General features: G+C 44.9%; 1 protein-coding gene across 5 annotated transcripts in view; it reads right to left on the bottom strand.

Moving 5' to 3' along the window:
- SH3RF2 (SH3 domain containing ring finger 2) overlaps positions 1-26,730 on the bottom strand; it is a 235,848-nt gene that overhangs the window by 87,997 nt on the left and 121,121 nt on the right. For all 5 annotated transcript variants that reach the window (XM_085618120.1, XM_085618117.1, XM_085618118.1 and 2 more), the window contains exon 5: positions 25,588-25,920. In XM_085618120.1, coding sequence (XP_085474246.1) covers positions 25,588-25,920 — 333 coding nt within the window. The remainder of the gene's footprint in view (positions 1-25,587; positions 25,921-26,730) is intronic.

The following is a 26,730-nucleotide window of genomic DNA, read 5'->3' on the forward strand; positions in this document are numbered from 1 at the left end:
TGGAGCACGACTCCAAGGATTTATGAGGTTTGTAGGAAGAATGATGGAGTGACCAGGTATCATAAGGTGCAAAATAGTCTCCGCTGTGTCTTAAAAAGTTATTGCAAGTCACCTCATAGTTCCATGACCTAATAATGGAACCTGGTTTTCAACCTCTTTCCTCTGTCTGGTCACGGAACTCCTTGGTGACTTGTAATATCCTTATAATATATTGTAGACTGTAGTTTAGCCCACATGTCATAGATTACAATCTAAATGAGATAACTGTTGACTAACACACCTCAGCAGACATCTGTGTGTGGCCCCAAGCTTTAATACCGACAGGACTGAATAATATTCTCATTCTTTTGACATCAATTAAAATTAAATGAGCATCTTTGAGATGGAGAAAAGTAGAATGCATTGTTAAAGCGCAAGAGGCAATTTGGCTTGTGCTGTATGAATGGTATATAATAATCCTACAAAAAAGCGGTACCTTTTCTTGGCAGGTGCCAACCTCTTTTTTGCAAGTTTAACTTCTATAAGGCATGCCTTGCCATATTGGTTTATTTTATCATCTTTGATAATCTCATAATATTTAACCACATGATATATATTTAAATTGTCTGTCAGCAGAAGAGCTTCATCTCGGAGTCACCCCAGCTCGCTCATTTTCTTGGCTCTAGTAACATACACTTTGTTGAGGCTCCGTATTTCCAGCGTCCTAAACTTTAGATTTAGTATTCATAAATACAGCTTCAGCACAGTGGTGGCCAGTACGGTACAGGGGTGGAGGGGTTGCTGTGGGAAGGGTAAAAAAAATGTCACTTACCTGATCACCGCATCTCTCCTCTGCTCATCTTCCAGGAAGCACCCAGGCTCCCCTGAGACAATCACAAAGCTTCATTGCAGCATTGTTATTGGTAAGCACCCAGGCTCCCAAGAGACAATCACAAAGCTTCATTGCAGCATTGTTATTGGTAAGCACCCAGGCTCCCAAGAGACAATCACAAAGCTTCAATGCAGCATTGTTATTGGTAAGCACCCAGGCTCCCCTGAGACAATCACAAAGCTTCAATGCAGCATTGTTATTGGTAAGCACCCAGGCTCCCCTGAGACAATCACAAAGCTTCAATGCAGCATTGTTATTGGTAAGCACCCAGGCTCCCATGAGCCGATCACAATTCAGCATTTTGATTGGTCTGAGTGCCGTGGTTCAGCGCTCAGACAGGGAATGGGAGCCTAGGCATGTTCTCCAGCAAGGCTATAAGGCAGCCTGGGTGTAGAACATGCAAAGTGCACAAGATGTTTTGGTAGGCTCCAGAGGGCCGGCCAAAGCGTCATGTGTACTTTAGAGTGCAGCAACCACTCCTCCTCTCCAATATCAGGGGAGTCAAGCTCCGCCACGCTCTAACCTGACGATACTAAAAATAAAATGATAAGCAGTGGGCCGACGCTCCTCCACCTTAGCGGAGAAGCTGCCACTGCTTCAGCACCATCTAAAAAGGCAGAACTATTTGCCTTAATTTCCAAAAATCTTGGAACTTTAAATGCTCCAAAAACGTAGGAGCGTTAGTCCATGCCCACTTCTCTTCACCCTAAGCTAAATGATGCATTTTGTTCTCTGCAATGTTTGTTGGTCTGAAACCTTCGAACACCCTTGCAGTTAGAGGTCAGGTACTTGTCTTATTTCATCTGCTTTGCTCTATATGGAGATTGCCATAGACTGGTAGATGAGGCTCAAATGGTTAAACATGGAGAAATGCCCCTGGGAGCTCAAAGATTCAAGCTTTGGAAGAAACTTAACCACCTTTTCAAGGCAGAATCCTACCACTGTGTTGCGGAAATATCTAGAAAATTGAACTGTTCAAGTTGGCTTAGAATTGAGCGGTTGCTCAAGAATAGAGGCTGAATAACACATGATGGGGGCCTCTCGCTTCCAGTCACTAACTACCTGGCACCTTTACCTATGATCTACATTGGTCTCGTCTTTAACTAATTATTATGCGCCAGAGCTATGAAGTGATGCCAAAGCGCCAGCGTAACACTGTAGAAAGCTCTGAAAACCAATAAACAAACAAATAAATAAATGAACACACAAACAGTCCCTTCTTCTCTCAGACTGCTCCCAGCATTTCAAAGGGCACACACATTCAGGTCCCAGGGCAGATTAACAGAACAGATTAACTTCTGTACTTGTTTTTTACCCGTGCAGCACCTGTGTTGTTTACTTGGCATCGCCACTTCTTGGCTTTGGCTTCAGGCACAGTGGCAGCCTGTGCCATTACCATGTACATCTTACACCCATGAGAATTACTTAACAAATCATTGAAATCTCTGTGCTTTGTTGCAATAATAAATTATGCAATTGGTCACGCGCTTGTGTGCCAGTCGGGTAATAATTAACTCATTGCAAACCCTTTTTACCCTCTCAGCATATTGCATTGTACTTCCAATGTGGCGCACAGGGAATGTCAAACCATAGAGCAGTGATATTCAAAGTATGGCCCAGGGCCGCATGCAGAACTCTCGATTTTTACATGCTGTTCACCCCACCCAGCACTAACATTAAAAAGATGTTAATTGTACAGGCAATCAGTTAGTTAAAGGTTAATTGCATTTGGAGAAAGTAAGTAGTTAGTGTGTCCTGCACAACTTTACTTTAGGAACACCTTCATTTTCAAAGCCATCTTACAGCAAAAGTGTAAAAATATGAAAAGGTCTCTTCAGAATTCAAAAAGTGTGTTTCATTAACATGCAGAACCGATTCATCTTAGTATATCAGATTATATCAGTGCATTGAGAAGTATCTAGGTAAGTGATAGATTTCAAATATGAATTTAGAAACATTCATTGTTCCCCCTACACTGACAACAAAGCTAATAATGAACTAAGACGCAAGTCAGTTGTTATGTGCACTCTTAGGGTGGCCTGGGTTCCTATTATACATGATCAAAATTATAGTTTATTAAATCAAACACAGAAGAAGGTTTTGTTCAGCGCACATCCTGAAGTCATGTATTTTGAGGTCCTCTTATATGTGATAGTAAAAGACAAAGGAGGGAAATTGAAATAAAACAATTGTCTAGGATCATACAATTTGGTAAAGTGGGGAAGCTGGCATTAATCCCAGGTTTTCTGGTTTCACAGCCGCCAGATGTCTATGCTTTGCTTCCTCTATACCCACCTTACTGCAAACCCCCAGGTATTGCCACCCTGTAATCGATGCGTCCCTCGGTCGCATCACAGACCAAACTTTGTGGTCCTTGGGAAGACGTTTGCGACTGCCCATGCCATTGAGAATGTACTGACGTGTTCAGCGAGGAGCGGCCCCAGTATTTCCTGCATGCATTAGATAAGGAGCCGCCGTATGTTTATTCAGCTTCCAAATGCACACATTCCGCTCCGCGCCTCAGCCAACCGCAGGCAAATGGAGTAATCTCTGCTCTTTGCGTTATTGCCTTTGAACAAAGCATGAAAGCAAAAGGCATGATTGGTATACAATAGAGCTGTAATCCTCTAAAATGTACCACTTATCTCCTTGCTGAGAAGGCAGGTGTACAACACCCACCATAGCACTAAGTTTCTCACGGTATTCAGCGGAAAGTGAACACAGCTTTGAGTATGTGGGGGGTGCACTGCTGTAGCTACAAAACAAAGAAGATGAATAAACAGCTTGGTTTCAGAGGCTAGTGAGATCCCCCACATAGCTGACCACAGAACCCGGCTCTTCTTGCCTTCATGGATGCATGTTTTACAAAATGGCTGCCGGTCTTGCCTATGCCACCACATTCATACATTGGAGGCGAGACCCAGTTCTCTTCTGGGTCAAGCAGCCAGCTAGACACACCCATCTCTTGCTAGCGTTTAACATTCCTCAGACAAAACTCTTAATCTATAATAACGGGGTGGTACTGACTAGAAATGATAAGCACATGCACGAGAGTTGTATGCTGCTTGTGCCTTATGTTAAAACACTGCAAATACAGCTTGCCGTTGTCACACTGCTCAGAGAAAACGAACACAGGGACAGACTGCGGGCCTCGGAGTTTGAGGGGTCACCTGCAGAAATGTACCATGGCCCCTCTTTCTAGTAATTAAAATAGACCCCTCCAGCCCCACCTCGGTTGGGCAGTTAAAGACAGTTCAAATCAGGGTGCAGAGGTGACCAGATATAGGCTGTCACCCAAACTGAATATGAAACGAGAAACAGTTATGGAAATCTGAACACGTTTTACCACACATTCACAATTTAAAAACATTTCCCTAACAGGTTAACAAAGACTTCTGATTGCTCAATCGTGATATGGAGTAAGGAGAGGTACACGAGAAAGCACAAGTGCACGTCGCACAACAAGTTCAGGAAATGGTGTTGTACAAACAAATTGAACAAATCCTGAATCCTACAGGATAGCAATACACAGCCACATTCTCTGTAAGTAAATGTATAGATCATGAGTTATGCTCAATTATGGAATATATGTTTATACTGCAGCTGTCTGTGACGTCAATTTTATTTTGTTTCCTCATGTATTACAGTATGAGTGCAAGACTGAAGAGAACTTGTATGCAATAAAACATCTTAAGGTTACTATGCACTTTATAACTAATAAAAGTCTTACATCTTTTGACAAAAAGAATAAACAAGAATTGGAGTGAAGAGGGCACCTCGCACTCCTGGACTCCAATGAAACCCCACCTACTTCACTTATGATACCCCTGAGCAGTGGCATAGCATGCAAGGCAGGTCGAGTGGGCCATTTAGGCCTGGGGCGGTTACTGGCTACAGCATTGAGTTTAGACGCAAAAGGGTATTTAGTTGAACATTATCCACTGCAATGTGAACTATGTTTTGAGCAACTTATCTTTTAATATGAATAAATGCTTGAATAGTGCATCCCTGTTCGATTCGCCTTTGGGTTTGGTAGAGCTTGTCTTAACATGCTGGGCAGCACGTTAGGGTGGTCGCTGTTCTTGGCTTCTATTGTGTAAAGTGAAAGTGAGCTTAAAGAGCAAACTTTCCAGAATCACCCTAAATTTCAAGACTTCCCTCTCAGGAGGATCAGCATTATCAGAAAGTTCACTGATTGGCTCCTGTTACGTACATGTGAGGATCCGTCGCAAAAGCCTTTGGCTCTAGCAATCAAGATATTGTGCAAGACGCAAGTGGGTTGGTAATGCTTAGCCTTCACATATACGAATTGGGAGGATGAAGGCTTACATATGCGACCCTTTAAAAACCTTCCATGGAGGGTATTTATCTCCATGGCGTTTCATTTCCATTCTAAGTTTGGTCGTAGGATTTTGGAATAGTTCTACTGTCTTCACAGTTTAGAGGGACAAGCTCCAGCCTACTACAGTGGGCTGTGGCCGATGATGCATAGAGTTACTAATCTAGAGCTACATACACCCTTGCTGCGATCAACATACCAGCATACGGCTCTCATACTGCCCAGATGCTTGATGCCTTTGTGCAATCTAGAGCTGCTTACCCAGTTTTTCAAGACTATATCAGTGGCGTAACAAAGGCACCCACAGCCCCTGCAGTGAGGGGGCCCGAGCTCCAGGGGGTCTCCTCAGCACATTACCCTGGCCTGAGAGCTCCTATGTGAGTCAGGAGGGGGGCCCTCTATGTACTTTGCAGGGGGCCTCCTCAAGTTTCTTTACGCCACAAATCCCTATTAGAAAGTTGATGATGCAAATTTTATGCAGAAAAGTGTACTGTCAATAGAGGCACATGTCAGATGTTATGCTGCTTTTCAAAATTGATGCTGTAAACACAAGATATGAAAATGCTAATGATTAAGTACAGTCCTGTGGTGAAATGCCCTGTATGTGTAAACTCGAATGGTACCATTGAAGATGACACTGATGCACTGTCAACAGCACTGAAGGCTGTGAACACCCTCTGTCAGTCTATACGGGCCATTGTAAATCGCACAGCATCCTGAAACGCACTGGGATGACGTCCGTGCTCTATAAATAAATACTGCCTTCATCTGCTAGTGTGGAACATTCTACTAAGAGTAGACCGGCCAATCTAGAGCCACAGCCTGTTATGCTTCAGGGGACAACTGCTGTCATAGCGCCTATTCACACTCACAAAAAGCATACAACCCGATACAATGCGGTAAAATCTCATTAGTTAGAGCATGTTTGCCACTGAAACAATGTGTTCAGCGCTCTATTGCTGCACAGACACTATTTCGATATAGCAACAAATTGCCCTGCGTGCCTTAACGTAGATGAGACTGATCTCCATGTGATATTTTTCTGCCAGGTCTACAGGAAGGCCAGGTCGCGATGGCGACTACAACTTTGCAGGAACTTGGGGTCGAGACATTGTCGTAACGTGTATAGGATTTTAAAATCTGATACACGCATGCCCATTGTTTTTTCAATTTCACGCTTTTTATGTATCACGTGGTGCACGCGCAAAGCCATCTTAAGTCTCCAAATAGGAATGACAATTGTCTAAGATGTTTTAACAGATGTTCCTTGCACAATTTGTATTTATTTGGTTGTTGTAGAGATAATTGAACTATTTTTAATGATTAATACGCCTGTCTCTGAATGTGCATAAACCATTCCCCTCGAATGCTTGTAGTTCTATTTATGCACTGTGTTGATAACTGGAGGCAAATATGCCGGCTGTGTAAATCTTTTCTTATTTTGCTTTTTTTAGTCACTATCTCTTTGTGTAGTGTAATTTTTTTGACTTGTAAACCAAAATGGAGCAAATAATCGCTTGGAACTAGCCTCTAAAAACACATGCTCTTGCACTTTATGTCCTGTTCCATAAGATGGCTGACTCCTGGGAAAGTTCTCCCAGCGCGTGGAATGTAAATCTTCTTATCTTGCTTTTTATCCATTGTATTTTACCCAATTTTTAAATACTATTTAAAATTGTGTTTTTATGGCCAATTGTGCCGAAATTAAAGTTTTATGATGATGATATAGCAACTGCTTAATTTGTATAAAATGTAAGTGTAGGTGCCCAAATGCTTTATTAGGCGCCCGCTGTCCACGCTGTCTGTGTCGTGGTTTCTGATTAACATGACTGTATAGTTTCGATCCCAGCTCATGTCTTTTTCTTACATCACCCAACACTTCCGGTTTCTTCTTCTCGTCCTTGCGGGTTCCTTTTCATTCCTGATTCTAGTACCTTTGCCTCTGTTCTGCCATCTTCCTCTTCCTCCTTCTTCCTCACCTTTCTGCGTGCCTCTTTGTTGCGAGGGATCAAATTCTGATGATGAAAAGAGAGTCGCTCAGTTGAAATGTCAGCTCAACTGAAACCAGAATCCGAAATCCCTGCCTCTTAATAGCTTATAAAAAGATGTGTACAAGGGCGGTCCTGTTTTCTGTGGCAGTCACCCTATCAATGTTTTAGGATCGGTGGGGCAACTGGCTGAGCCTGGGACAAGCGCCAAAGCCCTGCCCGGGGCCGCCTCTGTGCCACGTGCTATAGGAGCCTTTAAAGGCCTGAGCACGACCCAAGGAGCTGCTCCTCCCTTGGCCAGAAGCACAAGGAAGAGACAACCCACCTGGTGAACAAACATGCTGCAAGGAGAGGGCGTGATTGTAACATTTCTGGCCCAAATTCCCTGTTGCGTTCGCAGCAGGCAGATTAAGACAACTATATTTCTCAAAGACATTGCGGGGAAGTGTTGGTAAAGCCAATAGTTTAGTGCAGTGAAAATCTTTTTGTTTCAGCCTGGGATTTCTTAGTTTGGACCCACATTTGAACTTTGGGTTTTTAGCTCTCAACCTGTCAATGTTTCGAAGAGTTCATTGGTAATGAAGTGATGGTCAAAGTGTAACTTCCCTTTAAAAGTTATCTGTCTGGGTGGAATAACATTTACTAAGTAGAACCGCAGATAAAATTAATTTGGACCCTAGAATAGCTTTGAATGAGTATTCTTTCAACATTGCCTAGTTCTCCCCTAAAACAGACTCTGCTGCACAGGCACAAGGGCTAAGTGGACAGATGGCTGTTCCAGGGCCCTGTAAGGCCCACTCACCACATCGCCCACCCCGACTGCTGCTCCGACAGGTAATCGACGGCACAGGAGTCATGCTGCGGGTGGGAGGTGGCTGTGGAGGAGGGATCCTCAAAGGAAGATGCTGGAAGCAGAAGAGCAGATGGAGAGAAGGAGATGGAACAGTAGGAGAGAATAGGGGAAAGCAAGAAAGATAAAGAACAGAGGAGAAGGAGGAAGAGACTGGGAGCGAGAAGGATTGGAGAGAGGGGTAGAAAGATTGAGCAAGTGCAGTGGAATGGCAGACCAAAAGGAGAGTAAGAAAGGAGATATTTCTGGGGGATGGATGTGAGCAGCCGATTCAGATGAACAATCATGAGCAGGGGGAAGGGACAGGAATGTTACCTTGTTGCCTCGCCATTGCGCAATCCTTCATGCACGGTTCACGGATCCAATGGGTATAAACATTGCAGTCTCTCAATAATTTAAAAAGCAGACGGCTGTTAAGGGGGAAACTGGTGAATGGTTAGATGAGTTAAATATCTGCAACTGACCCCCACATGTACCCCGTTTTTACGCATCATAACCTGATCCTAATCAGGCCCCACCTGTTTGGACTCAATGGAAAAGTATAGAAAACTAATTTTGCGCACTGGCAGCAACTTTTCCTAATTAATGAAGCAATTACTCCACAAAATGGAGTTTAATGAACTAATATTTTCTTCAAGGTTTGAGCCATACTGGATCCGCAATTACAACTTTCTAGAAAATCCCCGCTCTTTCATAGCACAGCTCAATTCCTATTCTAAATTTCATCCCTGTTCTTGTTTTTCAGATTCTTGATTCACGCTTGTGTTCTGAACCCAGAACTATCTGTTCTTGTGCTATTGAATGAATTGACCGATTGTTGATCCTGCTTAGAGGGAACACCTATGCGTTGCTAGGAGAAGCCCCTTGCAGTGATCCAGGCAGACACGGAGCAGCCTCTGTTCAGAACATGGTCTCCCAGTGATGCCCCATTTGGAAAAAGATTAAAAGGGCCACAGGAAAACTGGATGACTGGAAAATCCATCAGGCCAAGGTCTCTGAAACGCTGGTCGGGATTGGCCAGTCAGTCATATGTTAGGATGAGGATGGCGCTACCCAAGCGCTACCGACCTTTCAAGGCAGAAATCTTTGGTGAAAGCTCCATGTTTTTCTTGTAGGCCAGTCCGCTTCTGAACTCAAGGTATTCCAGTGACCTAGGGCTTTAAAAAGTCAGGATGGAAAGGTGGATCCGCTCGTGGTTTTTGATTTTATTTTCATTGTGGTTCTGGTAGTTTTGCTATTTGTTTTGCTATTTGTTTTAAAATACATAAGATAAGTTGCATTATTGTAGGTTAAATGGGGTCATTCTTCCACATGGGAATCTGTGTGCCATAGGAAAAGCCATCCATAGTCTCTTGATTTTTCAGAGAGCTCAAAACATTTGTACAACATTGAGAGTGGAGTTGGAGAGAGCCTCTGAGTGTTGGGTTTTGATATAAAAAGTGAATGACTTAATAAATATTAATATTTATTGAAAACAATTGCATTGACTGCATATACTCTCTCCTGTGAACTGAATTGCCAGACTGAAATAGCCTCTGACATGCCTGACTATCCGCGAACCTAAATGGACCGTTAGAAGTGATTGTTTTTTCAGAGCACAATAGTTTCATTTTCAAGCAGAATAAATCACCAGCCAATTGGTCTACAAATTGGACCGTCGCCAGACAGGTCTACTCCAGGCGTTTCGATTTCTCAGTTCGATGGCTACAATTTGATGCACCGAACTCATTTAAATGTCCACAGCGAATCAGCACATCCTAGGACGGCCCAGACATAAATGTGCATCTAACAGACATCTGCATACTCCGCCATGTTATTTTTAAAGGAAACGCTAGTAGATCGTAGAATGTGCTGAGCGGTTCTTGCGAGCAGACCCTGTCCCTCTGCGCCATTTTGTATAGATCACAGGAGCGTACCACATGGCTCCGCACCCCTACAGTGCAGGAAGCCCTGGGCTTCCAAGGGTGGCCACCTTAGAAACCGGTCATCCTCCCTCTGAAATTCTGGGTGCGAGGAGGGGATCCAAATACTTGGGTGAGGGTGGCCTCTTTCAGCTCTGCATAATGAGGCCACCAAGCAAATCTGTTAATTAAGGCCTGAGCATCTTGGTCCTCATACTGCATCTCTGGGTCTCAGCTGTGCAATGCTTTGCCTACTTGGCTATCAGAGAAGGGGAGAGCGGACAGGCAGGGGCTCTCGTGCCTGTCACTTTCAGGGACACACCATCATCCTGCAGTGCACCCAGGAAAAGGTTGATTTGGCGCCATATGCAAAATAACATTGTGTCATTTCGTGGCTACGTTTGAAAAGGGCTATATTTGCAGCTGGTGGGCCCGGGGTGGCTCCCTCTCTTGATATATGGGAGCCTTGGCCTTTCTAGTTGTCCACCAGCCAGATTTCAGTTTGTACCGGGGGGAGGGCGTGGGGGGGGGAGAGAGGGGGGTTTGGTATTGGCAGCACATGCACTTGCTCCTCGGAGGATCCCCAAAGATCTTTCAAAAAGCAGCCAGGGCCCATTTCCTTCCTTGCACTAGGGCCCATGACACCCTGGCTACACTTCTGTTACTTACAGGTGTCTAGGTCGTTGCTGCCTCAACCCCGTCTTGGGCACTGTAACTACAATTATGTCTATGTGTTAAAATGCCACATGAGGCCATCCATCCATCCATTCAGGGCACGAGTCGGGGGTACATGCGGGTGGACGGCATCCACCCACGATTTCCACCCTGCCAAGAATTTGGTCCCCTCTGAATAATGTGCTGAACTCGTTTCGGTGTAATTTCCAAACACCGGGACACTTTCAGCAGCACCTGCACGTTGTTGTCTGCTATCGATCCGCAACAACGTGCAGGCGGAGACGGGGCTTTCTTATTTAAGACTCCTGCTGGGCGCAGAACAAAATATTGGTTCTGATGCTCCGTCCATCACCACCCCCTTTTGTACCGCTTCGTTCGCCACAAGTTGGCAGGGTATGCTCAGACGTGAGTCCCTTGCTCACTTTGCCACTGGATTCAAGCAAGCCTGGCTGAAGACGGCTGAAATGCCAGAAACCGGTCCTAGGAAGCTTGTTTCCGGTCCAGGGAAGGCATGGCTTGGCAGTTCGGGCTGGACTGTTCCCATGAGGCACAGGGTCAGACTGATTTGCATATGGCCATGTCTGAACTGGGGTGGCAGAGTGGGCTAAAGAACGGTGATGGATCAAACCTAGATCTGTTGACTGGGTGTGAGTGTTTGATTGGTTCTGATGCTCTGTCCATCACCACCCCCTTTTGTACCGCTGGGGGCCCAGAACAAAGGCCGAATTTGAGGGGTCATTTGGCCTCCTGTTGTTGGAGTATCTTGGCTGGGAGCAGTCAGGAGCCTCACACCTAGATGCAAATGAAGCAGAGGGGAAACAAAGGCTCACACCATGTTAGCACTTCACACATACTTAAGAGAGGCAGCTTTTCACTTTGTTCAGTCCCTTTTTAGGAGATATGCATGCACTGTAAGCATGTCAGATGTGTTGGTCTTTCCCAGTATTTACACAAAGCAAATTGCATTTATATAGAGCTTACTACACCTGAGAAGGCGTTGGAATAATTTAAGTACCACTATTTTTTCTTGTATAGCCCTACTCATCCCTATGGAGGGTGTCAGAGCGCTTTACATCAACACGTGCATATTACATGTACAACAAATTATATAGGTTTGTAAATGAATGTACATGATGTGTTACATAAAACTGGGGGATTGCAAGGTGTAGAACTCACATATCATCTTCCAGAGCTCACTGTGCTATCCTCGCAATGCGCTCAAACGTACACATGATAGACCTGCTAAACATGTATGTGAGGGCTTTAGATCTGATGTCACTTCTTGTGATGCCATTTCCTGTAAAGTCCTGGCTTGTGATGCCACTTTCTATGATGTCAATTCTTGTGATGCCATGTGTGATGTTATGTGCCGTGATGACATGCACCATGATGTTGCACGCCGTGATGTCACTTGCATACTGCCTAACTAGGTTAGCCCCCCCACTTCTTTTTTTAGGACTTGTGCCCTGCATCCATTCAATCGCCATTTACCAGCCACTGATTTACTATTCACCATTTACTCCTTCTCCAGCAATCAATCTTCATCCATTCGTTCCTCAGTCACATCATCCACCTATCCACCAAATCTCCCATTCCCCCACATATCAAGACATACACCAATCCATCCATTGACAGTCTGGCTCCTACATCTATTCACTTATCCATGCACTCGTCTGCTCACTCTGCAGCTACTCCTTATGTGGCCTCCAAAACTAGACATAGTACTCCAGGGGCCACATTTACTCACATTTTTCATGGAATGCAGCGCAGCAACTAAATACACTGCATTACATAGGCGGGAAAACACAGTGCAAAGCCAGATTTGTTAAGACTGGTCTGCTGCAACTGCCATTCCCTCTGCTGGCACCCTAATTGTGCTTCCTTGCACAATCGTGCACCATGGTGCTGAGGTGAGCGTGAGATGTCTAGCATAGAAAATGTACTAAAAGCACACTCTTGTTGTACAAATCCTTATGCCTGGACACATTTAGAAGGATACTGCATTTAGGATGTACGCTGTGCACTTCAGTACACATGCAATGTGTTATTTTTTGTTTTTTTAGAAATTAACATATTTCCCTCAGTTAATGCCTACTTTGGGAAGCATTAGTTGTTGATGCAAAGCCCGGTCTGGCTACATCAGTAGAAGGGGCTTTGCGTCAAAATCTATGGATTTGCACTAATCTGCTCAGGCAATGCCACACTAGTTCCCATTGATATAAAAATAATGCAAAGAAGTGCGAAATACTTTATCTGCTGAGTAAAGGGCACCTTCGCAATACCATTTGCACTGGAAAGTAAATATCAATGTGGTACTTAGTATCACTTTGTGGAGGTGCAAAGCCCGATTAAGTTTGGGTCCAGAACTTGACAAAATACTCCAGATTTGCCCTCCATAACTGAACACACTATTCTAGGTAAAGCCTTACCGGTGATGGTTACAGGGGTGCACTACAGCCATTTCTTTCCCTGGTCCTCTCTTTGTTTCCCTGCTCTTACCTTCCTGTCTCCCTCTTTTGCTAATGTCCCCATCCTCCTCTATATGTGTCCCCTTTTTAAAAACATTTGTTTATTACGCTTTACAGGGATTACAATGAAGTAGTGTCTCAGACATATGAAAGCGACACTTGTAGCCCTCTACATCCCTTATTGAAAAGTGTCACATAACTGCTGGTATCACTGTTCATAATCTAGGGGGCTAGGCTGTGTCTCCTTAGGTTCGTACTACTTTTTGTGTAGCGTTCCCCAAGATCAACTAAATGAAGCAAAACCATACAATGAAAGTCCCCTCCCTCCCCAGCTATGTAAATGGCAAACGGTACTGAGACCAACGTATCAAAAAAAGTGTTAAATGTGCATGCAACCACTACTCGTCCTAAGCCGGGCCTCCTTTCCATTGGTCCCAGTGATACCGAGGCGTAATTTACGTCCTGGGCGACTATGATGACACCTACTCTTCAGCAGTCGACAAGTGATCTCGACCTTCCCACACTCTGTCTGTAAAATATTAAGGAGGGATGCCCAATTACCAGCAATCGGGTGCCAGCGAAGGTCCCTGTCCTCTTCTGTCCTTCTCAGCGCCATCTCCTCTGCCCCCGCCACCTCAGATCGCCATCTGCAGTGGGGTGGTCCATCAGAGGATTTCCAGGGCATGGCCAGGACAAATTTGGCCAACACCAGGGACAGGTGCAGTAATCTAGCATCCACCCTGGGCAACTTCAGGGATGGTGATATTCCCAAAAGGCAGACCTCCAGCCTCAACAGCTCAGCGCGGTCCAGGGTATGCCCTAGGACAGACATCACTCCTAGCCAGTACCTCATTGCCCCTGGGCATGACCATGTCAAGTGTATAAAATCAGCATTGGGTTCCTGGCAGTGAGTGCATTGCTGATTGCCACACTGCCCATTATTGTATTAAGGTGCTATGGTGTCCGGTACATCAAATGCAGGAAATCAATCTGTGTAAGGAAGCGGGTGTTCCGAGAAACAGCATCAACCTTCTCCAGTGCCCAAGTCCATTCACTATCCCGCAGCCCCCGACCCATCACCATCTCCCATCTGTCCCGAGAGATGCCAGGTCCGGTTGTGACTGAAGCCACTCTGATGTATACAGCCAAGAGACTACCCTATGGCCCCCTCCCGAAGGTCAGAATAATGTGAGATCCTCATGCACCGGCAGTTCAGTCTTTCCCCGCGGCCATATGGTGACCTCATCACTTTGGCATATGTAAGGAACTACGAAGTGGGCAACCCTGCGTCTGCCACCAGGTCCTCTAGTGATCTTAATCTACCCTCCGCGTAACTGACCTCAGCTGTGATGATGTCTGCTGCAGTCCAATCTAGCAACATTTGGGCTGTAAGTGGGCCCCCACTAAGTGTTGGGATACCCACCAATGGCAGGACTGGGGAGTAGGGGTGCAGTAGGCTCAAAAACTTTGCAAACCACCCAGTATCGTAGCACGAGCCGCAATAGTCTTGGGGGCGACCCTCTGGTGGGACTTTCCCCCAACACGAGCAGCACTAGCCAGCCACGTCTGTGTCTGCCGCGTAGGATCCCAGCTCCACTCTGTGGCTGCCTGCGAACCAGCAAGCCAGCCATTGTATTTGCAATGCTATATGGTATAGCTCGAGGTCGGGGACACCCAGTCCGCCCCCCCCCCCCCTTGTTGGGCTCTTGATGGTCTGCAGCGACGCCCTGCACTGTCCTCCATCCCAGATCAATTCCCTCACCGGGGTAGCCAGAGAAGGAGATTCACTAAATAATAAAGTAATCTGGGTACAATTATCGTTTTTGTGAGTGCTACCCGTGCCATCAAGGTGAGCCTCAGTGTGCACCAGAATTCCACCCTTCCTCATAGGGATCTAGGTGCACCCCCCCAGGTTACCCTACAAGCTGCCGCATCCTTGTGGAAAATTCGAATCCCGAGACAGCAGAATGTCCGAGGCTCCCAGAGTAGGCCACTATCTCGGATCACCTGGAGCAGAACCATGGTGTCCACACTAACCGGGAAGACAATAAATTTCCCCCAGCTGGTACATAAACCCATTGCCTATCCCATGCATTGGTGCATCTTGAACCCCTAGGGCACACCAGTGTCGGCATCAAGGAAAAAGAGGAGCATGTTCATCCGCGTATAGGAAGATGCTATGCTCTCCGTCGTGGAGCCGTATGCCCATCATGCCCTGCCCCTGCTACCGAACAGCGATAACAAACATCTTGATGGGAAACACAAATAACAATGGGGAAAGAGGACACCTGTGCTGTGTGCCCCATATTTCCACCTGTGCTTGTCACTGGGTGCTCTTCCACACCTCTGTCTGTACATACTGCCTGTTTCTCGTTTTCTGTCCTTCATCTTTCGCATGTTCCTCACCTGCCTTGACCCTTTCTCATGCTTCTTCCTTACTGTGGTGCTGCCGCCCAAATGGTCATTAGAAGTACTGCATTTCGATATATTACCTCAAAAAAGACTTCATTTCTGGAGGAAAGAGATCGCCTTAAGGCCTGGGTCTCAAAGATCATCCATCTAAAGCTGCTTTCTCTTGCATGTGGCTGCTTCCCCTAGTCCCTACCCTTTCCAGTGCCCACCCTGTGTGTGAAGGAAGCTTGCCCTTCTACTCAGCTCAGTCTGCAGGATCTAGTCTGTGCGTGAAGCTTCCATTGCTGCTGCCATTCTCTACCTATCCCCCCTGTGCCAGGGAAGCTTGCTCTACTGGTGGCCATCCTTTCCAAGGTCTTTCCATTTGAGGGACGCCTGCAAGGGTTGTGGAGGGCGAGCAGGTTGTGGAATCCAGCTTTCCCCTGGTCTGTGTGTGAAGAAGGTCACACTCCCGCTGCCCAGGCAGTGCTTCCTCGGCTTCCCATGTCGCCCCCCAAGGCACTATATGCTCATTGTGAGGCAATTCGAAAACCGGACGGTAAAACCGATCACAAATAGTGGTTAAACCTCAATTGGTGCACAAAACGGTGCTTAAAACGGACAAGCACTGTCAGGTACTGAGTGCCGTAACCTGCACTTCGATGTGGAAGAGAGAGTTCAAGCACTTATTAGGACTACTGCAAAAGTTCAATGGGAGTGCACCGGCATGGGTATCTTGAGATGATCAGTACCCGCACTTCTACATTTCCATCTCAAGCACTTGGACAAACAGTAATATTTTCAGATATTGGGTTATCGAACATATTTAAGGTTTGTCACAGACTCACAATGGGACAATCTGGAAAGCTATATGACCCCAGTTCCAAATCATAAGGAAACAAACTACATCGTTAGGGCGAGCAAACACTGCAAAAATAATTTGTAACTTGCAGGCCACAGGTTTGAATGCTCGTGGGTAAACTCAGCTTTTCATCATCTTGCGTTTACCAGAACGAGTAGCACAGTGCCTAATTTGAGCCTGTGGTTTTCGGTGCTCAGCACCGGCACTTAATTGTCCACACCGGCTCTTGTGACAGTCTGCCACAAGGTGGCGATGTCCGGCTAATTTAGAAATGGCTACAACAACAGGTGATCATTAATTCAATACCCATTAAAAATTACTATTACCCACTGCCCAAACAATCCTTATACCTTTGGAGGCCTGAAATAGTCTGTGTTGTCACACTTGTAGGAATGTGGAGGTTAGTAGTTGTGTTGTTACGATCATTGGGAGCATGGCAGGGGCGATGTGTGGTGCTAGAGCCCCGGCACTTATTGTTTTTTTACAAATTTAGCACAGGAGTAGCAATATCTTGGACAATTGCAAAACCTATTTAAGCACTAGAAGAAAGTGCATAAAATCCACATTGAGGAGTTCACTCTATGTATGGTCAACAATATATATATATTTTTTTTTAACGGAGTTTTACATAGCGTGAACTTGAACAGGTATCGGGCATCAGAGCGCTTTACATAGCGACAGTTGTGTTACATGAGGACACATTCATTTTTGTTAGCCACGGGAAGATTAAGTGATTTGCCCAGAATCACAGGTTGATCAGCATCATTGCCGAGACTCGAACCCGGTTGCCCAGATTCGAGGTCGACTGCCCTAGCCATTAGACCAACTCCTCTCCTCAATACTCTATGAACACCTTCACATAATACCTGCGTGTTCAATTAACCAACTTTTGCTCGGTTCTCTGAACCGAATTTGCTAAAATGCTGCTGCACCATTAAAATATAAATACATCACCCCGCAGTGCAGGGCTGCTCCACTGCTGCAAAGTATCCTTGGCTGTGGGTGTGAAAGTCCAAGTCCGCGCTAGTTTAAGATGTTCTATTACACAAACCTTCTCATTGCTGCCTCTGGCATACGTCAATGTGAATAGGCAGCCCACTATTCTGGGACAGAAACAGGCCCGGGGACCATAAGAAAAGTGGCTCCCATTTGTGAATTCGAAAGCCTAAAAGTGGCCCATGTTTGTAAATTGGGACAGTTTTGAACTTGTAAAGACACGCTGAGTAAGTGTTTTGCAAGGTAATGAAAATTGCATGGATTAGTGCTTGCTGTAGGCAATGTTTGTTTTAATATCCCAGAAACCAACAGTACAAACAGGTCCAACAGACCATCAAACAGGCCCACAAAGAGCCAGGTTGGCCCACTCACTGCCCTGTCAGACCAGACTGTCGAGCACTGCCTGGCTGCCCTGTAGGCCGGGTCAACCCTGCCTCCTCAGCCTGCTGCCGGCACGAACACACAACTGACAGGCCTGAATCATGAATCATGTGAAATGCTTGTTTTCTTCTGTGGGAGTTGCACTTGACTTCACATAACACTGTGCACCGTCCTTGTGGGAAACAGCGCTCTGCGGTGTTCACTTTCCACCCCCCACCATTTTAAATGCAGTTACCTGTTTTTCTTCCATTAGTTCCCAAAATTATTTAGTGAACAAAGCGCGTCGTTTTTGGTGTGGGTCTCATCATCCTTGGCTACGAAAAGAAAACAACTTGGGTGTAATATTATGTCTACGTAAGCCTGTTTGCGTCACTAGCTTTTCATGCTGGGTCTGGAATACCTTGTTATGTTTGAGTGATTGAACATATTATTGTTGTTGCTAACCTCTAGAGAACAGGTCATGGGTGTTCCCAGTTATTCTCAATTTACTGCCAAATGAAGCTTCTGCTATCAAAACGTCTCTAGTGAGTAACCGAGACAAGAACAAGGTGCCACAAACTTTTGCTAAGCCACCAGGACTGGCTTATTAGTGAAAGTGACACACACAAACACACACCACCACACTCCCTCTTCCCCCACCCACCCCGGTCAAGGAAGAGGCACTTTCATTGATCACCCAGACCCATGTGCTTAGCTTTAGTTTATGAGGAGCGTGAAAGTGCTTCCGGAAGTGAGTGACTGCTACTGTGTGAGATATGCACGACCCCCACATTTTATTCAGAACTCTCCTTTAACAGCAGTTGCGTTAAATCAGAGAAATGCAGACTTCCCGCTCTCTGAAAGCTGTAGGGCAGTGTGTAGGAAGGAAGCAAGCAGAGATACAATTGTTCACCTTCACCTGTTTCTTGCACAAAGAGCCCTGACGTGATCTGGAGGTGTAACACAAGAGTGGCACAGGCGTGACACCTCCCCTCCCCTCTATATACGGCATAATCGGAGACCTTGCTATAAAGGATTTTTGAATTTGGGAGAGGTGAAGTAGACAGGACTAGTTGCTGCTGGGGTATGCTGAAAGGCTAATTACCTGCAGACCCAAAAGCTTTTTAAGGTATGCAAGGAAAAGATGCATAGCTTGGAATGGAGGAATTTAGGGAATATGGTAACTTAATATGACCAAGTAATTATAAGGCTGACAGCATTTGTGTAAAATAGAGACTAGAGTAACAGAGTAGGCGCTTGTGATGGAATACGCTCGAGTGATGTTTAACAATTGCTTTAGTTTTTATGACTGCTGAGGTTTTCACAACATTTATCATTATTCTGATACCCATTATTAGTGCACAAATAAGATATAATTAATAATTGTATATTGTCAAACACCAGTTATGCAGTGTGTCCATTCTTTTCAGGAACCAGTGCGGGTCTCTGTTCCCTGTCTCATAGCATAGCTCACTGGAGGGGGCAATGAGAGGCCATTTCTCCTTTTCTCCAGAGAGGGTATGTTATGTTGTGTAATGCATCCTCATGGGGCTTAGGAGATTTCACTGGATGAGTCCCCGCCAGGCAGAGGAGATCACAACAGTGCGAGACTGCTACTCTGTGTTGAATGTGATTGCTGACAGTAGGGTGCGATTGCTACTCTGTGAGGGGTGTGAGAGTGCTGTTATCCAAAATTCAGACTGCTACAGAGCGAGGGATGGGAGTGCTTCTTGTCCTGTGTGTCTGCTCTTCTGATGGGTGTAGGAAACCACCAGTAATACAAGACTACTAGTATGTGAGGTGTGTAAGAATACTTCCAGTAGTGTGTCAAGGCCAGATATTGCATGACTGCTAGGCTTTGGGGGAATGAGAGTGATGCTGGTAATTAGGGGATTTTGCTTTTCCACCACATGGGCTTTGAAAGTTCCCTTCATGTTTTGATGGAGGCCATGTTTTTCTTTTTTCCTGGTGGAAAGGTTTACTCTTGAAACAAAGCTGCAGCTATTGTTCATAAGGAGAGGCCTTTCCTCCGCGTATGAGCCTTTATGGTCTGCTATCTCTGAGGAAGGGAATCTTTAATCGCCCAGGGTGTCCATTCATTTACCTTTGAGAATCTCTACACAGTTCCCACTGGCAGCTGCCCCTGCCCACCAGCCCCCAGCACTCCTGGCATGACCAAGCATCCGTTGCATCAGAGAAGAGAAGCTCAGGTCCCTCCTCTTCCATACTGCCCCGTGGATCCCTCGGTGTCCAGAGATACTCGTTACCTGCTCCAGTACTCTGCTTCCAAATCCACAGGAGCAGCTCTGAGCCTTTTCCAGCAGCTGTCCTCCCTGGCTGATAGCGACGGAGTGCATCGACACAAGGCCTGCCTAGCCCCTTGTTTGCATGCACACATAGGTCTCATGTGCAGCAAAGTACGTTCGACGCTCAGACTGCATGTGAGGTACAGCAAGCTTGATGTGAGCAACTGGATGGCCACCAGGTGAAATCACATTACTGGACATGTGCTGAAGAGCGTGTACTTGCAGTGCACAGAAATACGCCACACACTACCAGTGCACTAAATAAACCCAGCACAGAGCAACATAGATCCTACCCACTGGAATGGAGGGCAGACGGTGCTCCGAGAAAAGCAAAGGCAAATAAATGCACAAACTATACATTTGTTGTTCAAACCAGAGTTTTAAATGGGCCGGTACTCACCGGTACTGAGTACCGGCACTTCTGAATTTTCAGGCCCTCAGTACCGGCACTTCTCATTAGCCAGGGAGAGTACCGGTACCCTAGTAGATGGCACTGCAGGCTCCTGTTATTTATCTCCTCTAGCACAGGGCAGATGCCGCTCTGCTTCTCAGGAGTTTGTAAGCACACCAAGCCTCTTGCAGAGTCCCTGCTGGAGATTCCAGCAGCGCCCATGTGAATGGCCTGACACTGCAGGGGGCAGAGGGCTTGCCGTGCGTCATGCTGTGATTAACAGTGCAGGGTCTACTCTAGACAGACCCTTCACTGTCCATCAGGTGTCCGACGGCTATTCGGCTGAAAGTGCTTTAGCCTCACACCCCTGCCCCTCTCCATCAGGTGTGCAAATGGGTTGGGACGGGCAGTCAGTCAGTAATCCAGTCTTATTTAGGATATTGATTGCACTGGCCGTTCTAAAGTGAGTGACAGCCCAACAAAATCCTCTGCCTTCGTCAAGGCTGTTTTTTTCCCCCATCTTTTTGCTCAGGACAGGAGCTGCTTCTCTTTGTGTGGAAGGAAGGAGTAAGGATACATGTAAAGAAGTGAGGTGGCAGGTTAAGTTAGGATTGCCACTTATTTTCAGATAAAAATACCAGATATTTGAGTTTTGAAATCATGAATCGTCTTAGAAATTGTATTTTAACATACATTTCTTTAAAGTCATAAATCTGGTGCATTTCTTAACTTTAATTTTCGAGACAGCAAATTTAATGGAGGAGTACAGCATGGAGGGGAGCATTTTGGGGTGGGAGTCTGTTGCTGCAGCTTTTCGATACTTGACCGCTGGTGCGGAGTCAAGACATGAAAGAAAGACTTAACCATCGCTCCTGGGACCCCTTGCAGGCAATGGTGAATGAGGGCCGTACGGGGGCATACCCTCCTTCCCCACAGCGGCAAACATGTTACTTTACCAACTCGTCCAAGAAGAATATGGAAGTGCCAAACGCTTGAGTAATGTTGGCAATGAACTTTGTGGTTCAGCGGGAGCAGAGCCTACTATTCGCCCCACTTCTACGGCCATGGGTTTTTAACAGTGCATCCCACATACTCCACCAAAGGTTGGGTGCAATCTTCCATCACATAAATAGGCCTGAAATTTTGAAGGTAAACATCACATCACACTCTTAAACCTGCGATGAGGCAAGACTACATCCACGCAGGTTACATTAATCGATTCTAGACAAAATCTGAAAATCTTAGGATCTCCTCCCTAGGCGTATAATGCACAGTTTGATAGTCAAGGCTACACACGACCAGGCTACAATTCATCTTTTGTGGACAGAATCTGAGAATATTAGGCTTACCATCACATCACATGATGTGACCAGAAGTCCAAACTGAGGATGTCTTGAGAAACAGCTATCCAAAACTACTTACATGCAGGTTACACTAATAATTTCCAGACAAATCCTGCAAATGTTAGATTCTCGCCTGGTGAAAGAGTACACAGTTGGCAAAGAAAACACGCACACAGGTTGTGCACTTATCTTTTTCTAGAAAAAAATTCCCCCCTTTCATACCCCTAGGTTCAACTTCAAGGAGTGAAGAAAAGCTACCCAAAACGACATACTTACAGTTACACTAATGTTTTCTAGTCTAATAATGACAATTTTGGAGTAAAATCCTATCCCTAGCCCAGGCTTCAATTATGCACAGCTAACAAAAAGTTAAGGGTTGTATGTTGTGCGTGCAACAAATCTGTTCATGTAGCTTCAGAACATTGTTACTTAATAATAACTTGTGTGTGTGCCTGTTTTTCTGTGAGAGAAAAGTGAGAGAATCAGGACACTCAGTAGATTTTATTGGAACTGTGTAGTGCCTTTGTGTGTGTGCGCATGTGTGTGTGTTTGTGTACGCTTGAGAGTATATAGTATTGTGCCAAACAACAGTATGGCATTAAGAAGCAGCAAATATTACAAAACGAGGAACTGTTCACATATCATACTTTTTGGGTTTCATTTTGTGTAATGAGTTAACCTGTTTCGTTTACATAAACACATTTCTCATGTGTTTTTCAAAGTTGCTGCAACTGATATAGAAGTCATTATGTATCATCATATGTTGTCCTAAGCCCGCCCCTAGCCCCGCTCACTCGCCACACCTCTAGCTCATATTAATGAGTGCCTGCACTTATTTTTTCCCATTTAAAGCACTGGTTCACACACACACAAATCAAAGTCTGAGCAGATCTGGCATGAGAAGGAATCCGAGACCTATGAATACTGCAGTGCTTAATTTGCAAAAAAAAACATAAGTGCCAAGGCTCTTGTCAGGTGGCCACTGCAGCTTTGTACCACACGTTGTCCCTGCTAGCGCCGCCAATGATAGTAACAACTCAACTACTAACCATCGCACTCCTACAAGTGCGACAATTCGGACTATTTTAAGCTCCCAAAGCTATAAGAAGGGCTTGGGTGGCAATTAATATTCATTTTAATGTATATTGAGTTAACAATTAACTGTTGTTGTACTCATCTCTAAATTAGCCAGAGAGAGCCACCTTGTGGCAGACTGTCACAGGTTCCGGTACTGACAATTAACTGCCGGTGCCGAGCACAGTAAACCACTGGCTCAAATCAAGCACTGGAATACTGCCTTAAGAAGATGCATCTAAATAATTTACTGGAGTATCCATCAGAAGTCTTAGGATCACATCATCCATTGTTTTGAGGATTGAAGGTTTCGAATCGGAGACGTATCTCAATACCTACACCCCTTGTTTAGTTACAAGAACTGAAACCATCTGATTTCTCTAACTCAACCTAAATGATTTGGATGGATCAATTTTGTTTTTTTATGAGATCAGACCAGTATTAACCAAATTACTGTGAGGAAACTCGTAGCTATTAGAAGAAAAAAGGAAACATTACTTACACATACACGAGAAGTGTTTCATGTGTTTTAAAGCTGGATTTCAGTAGAAAGCAGTTCGGCATACGGTAGCAATCATTTCTACTTTGTCAATTGATTGCTTTGGCATTGCCAGGGACATCTGAAGTATAACTAACTCTCCTCAAGCTCTAGAAGACTTTCCAAGATGCCATCCTGATAGGAAGTCTTATGGCTGCACCAACCGGCATGTCCGTCTCTGCGGGGGACTCAGTGCGTCTCCCAAGTAAATCCTATTGGTGTGGAAGCACAGTTCCATTGGTAGTCAATAACCTAATAATTGCCATAGTGTGTAGCCCCAGCTTTGAATTACTACAAGCAAGCTGTACCTTAAGTAATTACTCCAACTATTAGAGATGATTGGCATAGCCCCAAAATGTAATAGAGACTTACAATCCTGTCACACTCACTTCATCTCACTTCATTCTTATGCTCACTTCAATCTTGTGCACTCAGTCATTCACAAATTCTTTGAACAGCTGGTACAGGAGCATCAGCTCCATCATAGACCATATAAAGCTACTGCATTTCACCTCCCAAAAAGCAGAGCGTACACCAGAAACAAGAAGGGTGGGTCATTATTTCCATTTCAACAAAAGACTCAAAGGAATTTCTTTACAGAAAATCTAGACCAACCCTAGACAAGGAGTCTTAGCCTCACACAAAACAAGTTGAGATAATTTTACAGAAAAATATTTTACAGAAGCAGAATTATAAATTGCCTCAGCAACCCTGGAGACCTGTTCCCATAGGTTATACCAGACATTGGCTGACTGTAGCAAGACAGCACCTATTGCGTGCAATACCACTTTAAAAGCATAGCAACAGGTTTAACACATTCACATTGGCATTCTAATTAAAAATAACAGTTGGAGCAAAACTCAGACGAGACCCCCTCTGGATCATCACACCCTCAGACAATCATAATCTTCACCTAGTAGAAAACTGGAGTCAAGGTAATTCAGATCATTCAAATCGAAAGCTATTTTTCATTCGCCCTGGTTGACCAAGCCTTTAACTGCATCTTCATTAGCTGCAAAGATTGTGCGCGGTAGGTCTCTCTCACCTCACCCTCGCAAAGGAACCTGAGCCTTACTTAATTAAATCTACCTTCGCTCAAAGGCTTCATTTGGTTCTAGGCTGTTTCCGATCCTCTTACTGGTTGGTGACTTCCAGAAGACACAGGCCATCCTCCAGCACCACGCTTATCTCCATAAACACAGTTTCTTGATTTTATTTATGTGAGGATTTCGTCTTTTCCACTATATGGAATATGCCCTGATCAATCCGTGTGTCTGCACTTTAGATCTACACCCCACACAAACGTCAAACCCACTGGCTTTGCCAATGCTTGTTGTATAAGTAACTACAGGTTTTGCTATATTACTGGGGGTTTTAAAAGGAACTGTCTTTTACAGGAATAGTTAATATGAATGAAGAATTCTGAAACAGCAGTCTATCACCTCGAATCCCATATTTTAATATTATAGGGGACCGATAAATGTAATGCATTTCATTATTTAAACTACATTTTAATCAATTGACAAATCAATTATTCATATAAAAAAGTTATGATGAAAGATTGATGACTGTAATAAAACGAAATTGCGACTTAAGTTGCTTGAAGATTTCCCATTGCTTCAACCAGGGTCACAAAGTTTTAATGAGCACATGAAAGGTAATTAAATGAAGACCTTTTGATAGCATGCTGGTGTGTTGTAAATCACACTTCAAATAACCTGAAAAGACAGAGCATGACATGACATGACACACCATGTAGTGGTGAGTTTGACCGAGGGATCACTGTTGATGGTTTGTTCTAATGTGCAAGGGTCTTCCCTCTAACACTTATGTGCAGTGAGGAAAAACATTTTGTGTGCCTGTGCATGAGACCACAGCCTCTGAGTGTTTGACAGCAGTCTAGGATTGTGACCAGGGCTGCAATAGCTTGTCTATGCTCCCCTTTTAAGCCAGCACATATACATTTTAACCCAAAGATAATTTTGTTGCACATTAATCTCCAGGGACGGGCTCGATTTTAGGACACTCTAGAAGACACCCAACAGACCAGCACCTCTAGGAGACCAGACCCTTTTCTGAATGTTCCCCGAGGCTACAGACCTTTTCAGGAGCTGGAATTTAAAATCATTCCCCTTAAGTGATAGTGGTAACCATCTAAGCAAAGTGCACTGAAACCTGATTCATACACGCAAATGTCATAAAGTGCCAAGGATATACCCATCTTTAGAGGTTACCTGAAGCGGGAAGCTGGAGACAGAGTCTGCCTTTTCACTGCCCTCGAAAAGAACTGCAGGGTTGCTGGAGCTAATCAGCACCGGGGTGCTGATGTCCACGGACCGCCGGTCTCCTGGAGAGTGCACCATCTTGTTGATTGTGTTCAAGGCATTAGTGATGATGAACTGCCTCGGGCCCTTCCTCCTTGCGGCATCAGGGAACTTGTGGTACATGGCAGGCTCTGAGGTCTTCTCCCTGGGCAGGGGCTTCCTCAGGGGAGAAGATGTGTTGCTGTGAAAACTTGTTCTGCTGCCTTTGCTTTGGTCTAGAATCTGTTGAGCAGAAAAGTTGGTCTGAAAGAGAAAACACGGCCAAGTGAGTGATGTGTGGATCAGAGGTGGAGGAGGCAGACACCACCAATAAATACAGAGCGCGTGCAGAATCCTCCCTCACTAAATCCTAAAAGGTCACATGTGAGTAAAACAGAAATTGCAACCAATGTGTGGCTGTGTAGTAAACTTTCGCATTTTCACTGGAATTAATGGTATAAGTTACCAGAATAGTCTTGTATCATTTCACAATATGTATTTACCGTGGACTTGAATAATTGGTCATGCAAAAGAAAATGTAAGCAATAGAACATAAGGTAGATTCGTTAGAGGTGGAGGAGAGTTAGAACACCCACTTCCCCATGGTAATGGATGGAACAGTGAGTATAGAGATTCATGTGCTAAACCTAGGAAAGAGCTGTGGTCCCACGTTGTAAGAGAGAAAATGTGAGCACCAGAGATAACCCCTGGGAGCCCCATGTTGAGGCTTCAGAAAGAGCTTCTGCCTCAAAGTGTAGGGATTCCAATATTGGGCTCCTAGATAGCGTATAAGTATTGCAACCACAATTCCTCTGGTCTAGCACTTTAAGTCCATGTTGCTAGCTACCAATGAAAAACTATGTTATTCTGTAAAATCAGCATAACCTTCAATTCTGTTTAGGTTTGACACAACCAGCATCAGCATGACAAGAAGCTCCAGGCTAAAGTTCAAAACTTCTGAGGAGCAACATAAACACACACCTGATTGAAAGTTCTTTGAGCAACCCCAAGCAGAAGCCTGTAAAACTTATGTGAAGTTAACCTTTTCAAATGCACACCATATGGATCTGTATT

This window comes from Triturus cristatus, chromosome 7 (genome assembly GCF_964204655.1).
Source record: "Triturus cristatus chromosome 7, aTriCri1.1, whole genome shotgun sequence".
Taxonomy (NCBI): Eukaryota; Metazoa; Chordata; class Amphibia; order Caudata; family Salamandridae; genus Triturus; species Triturus cristatus.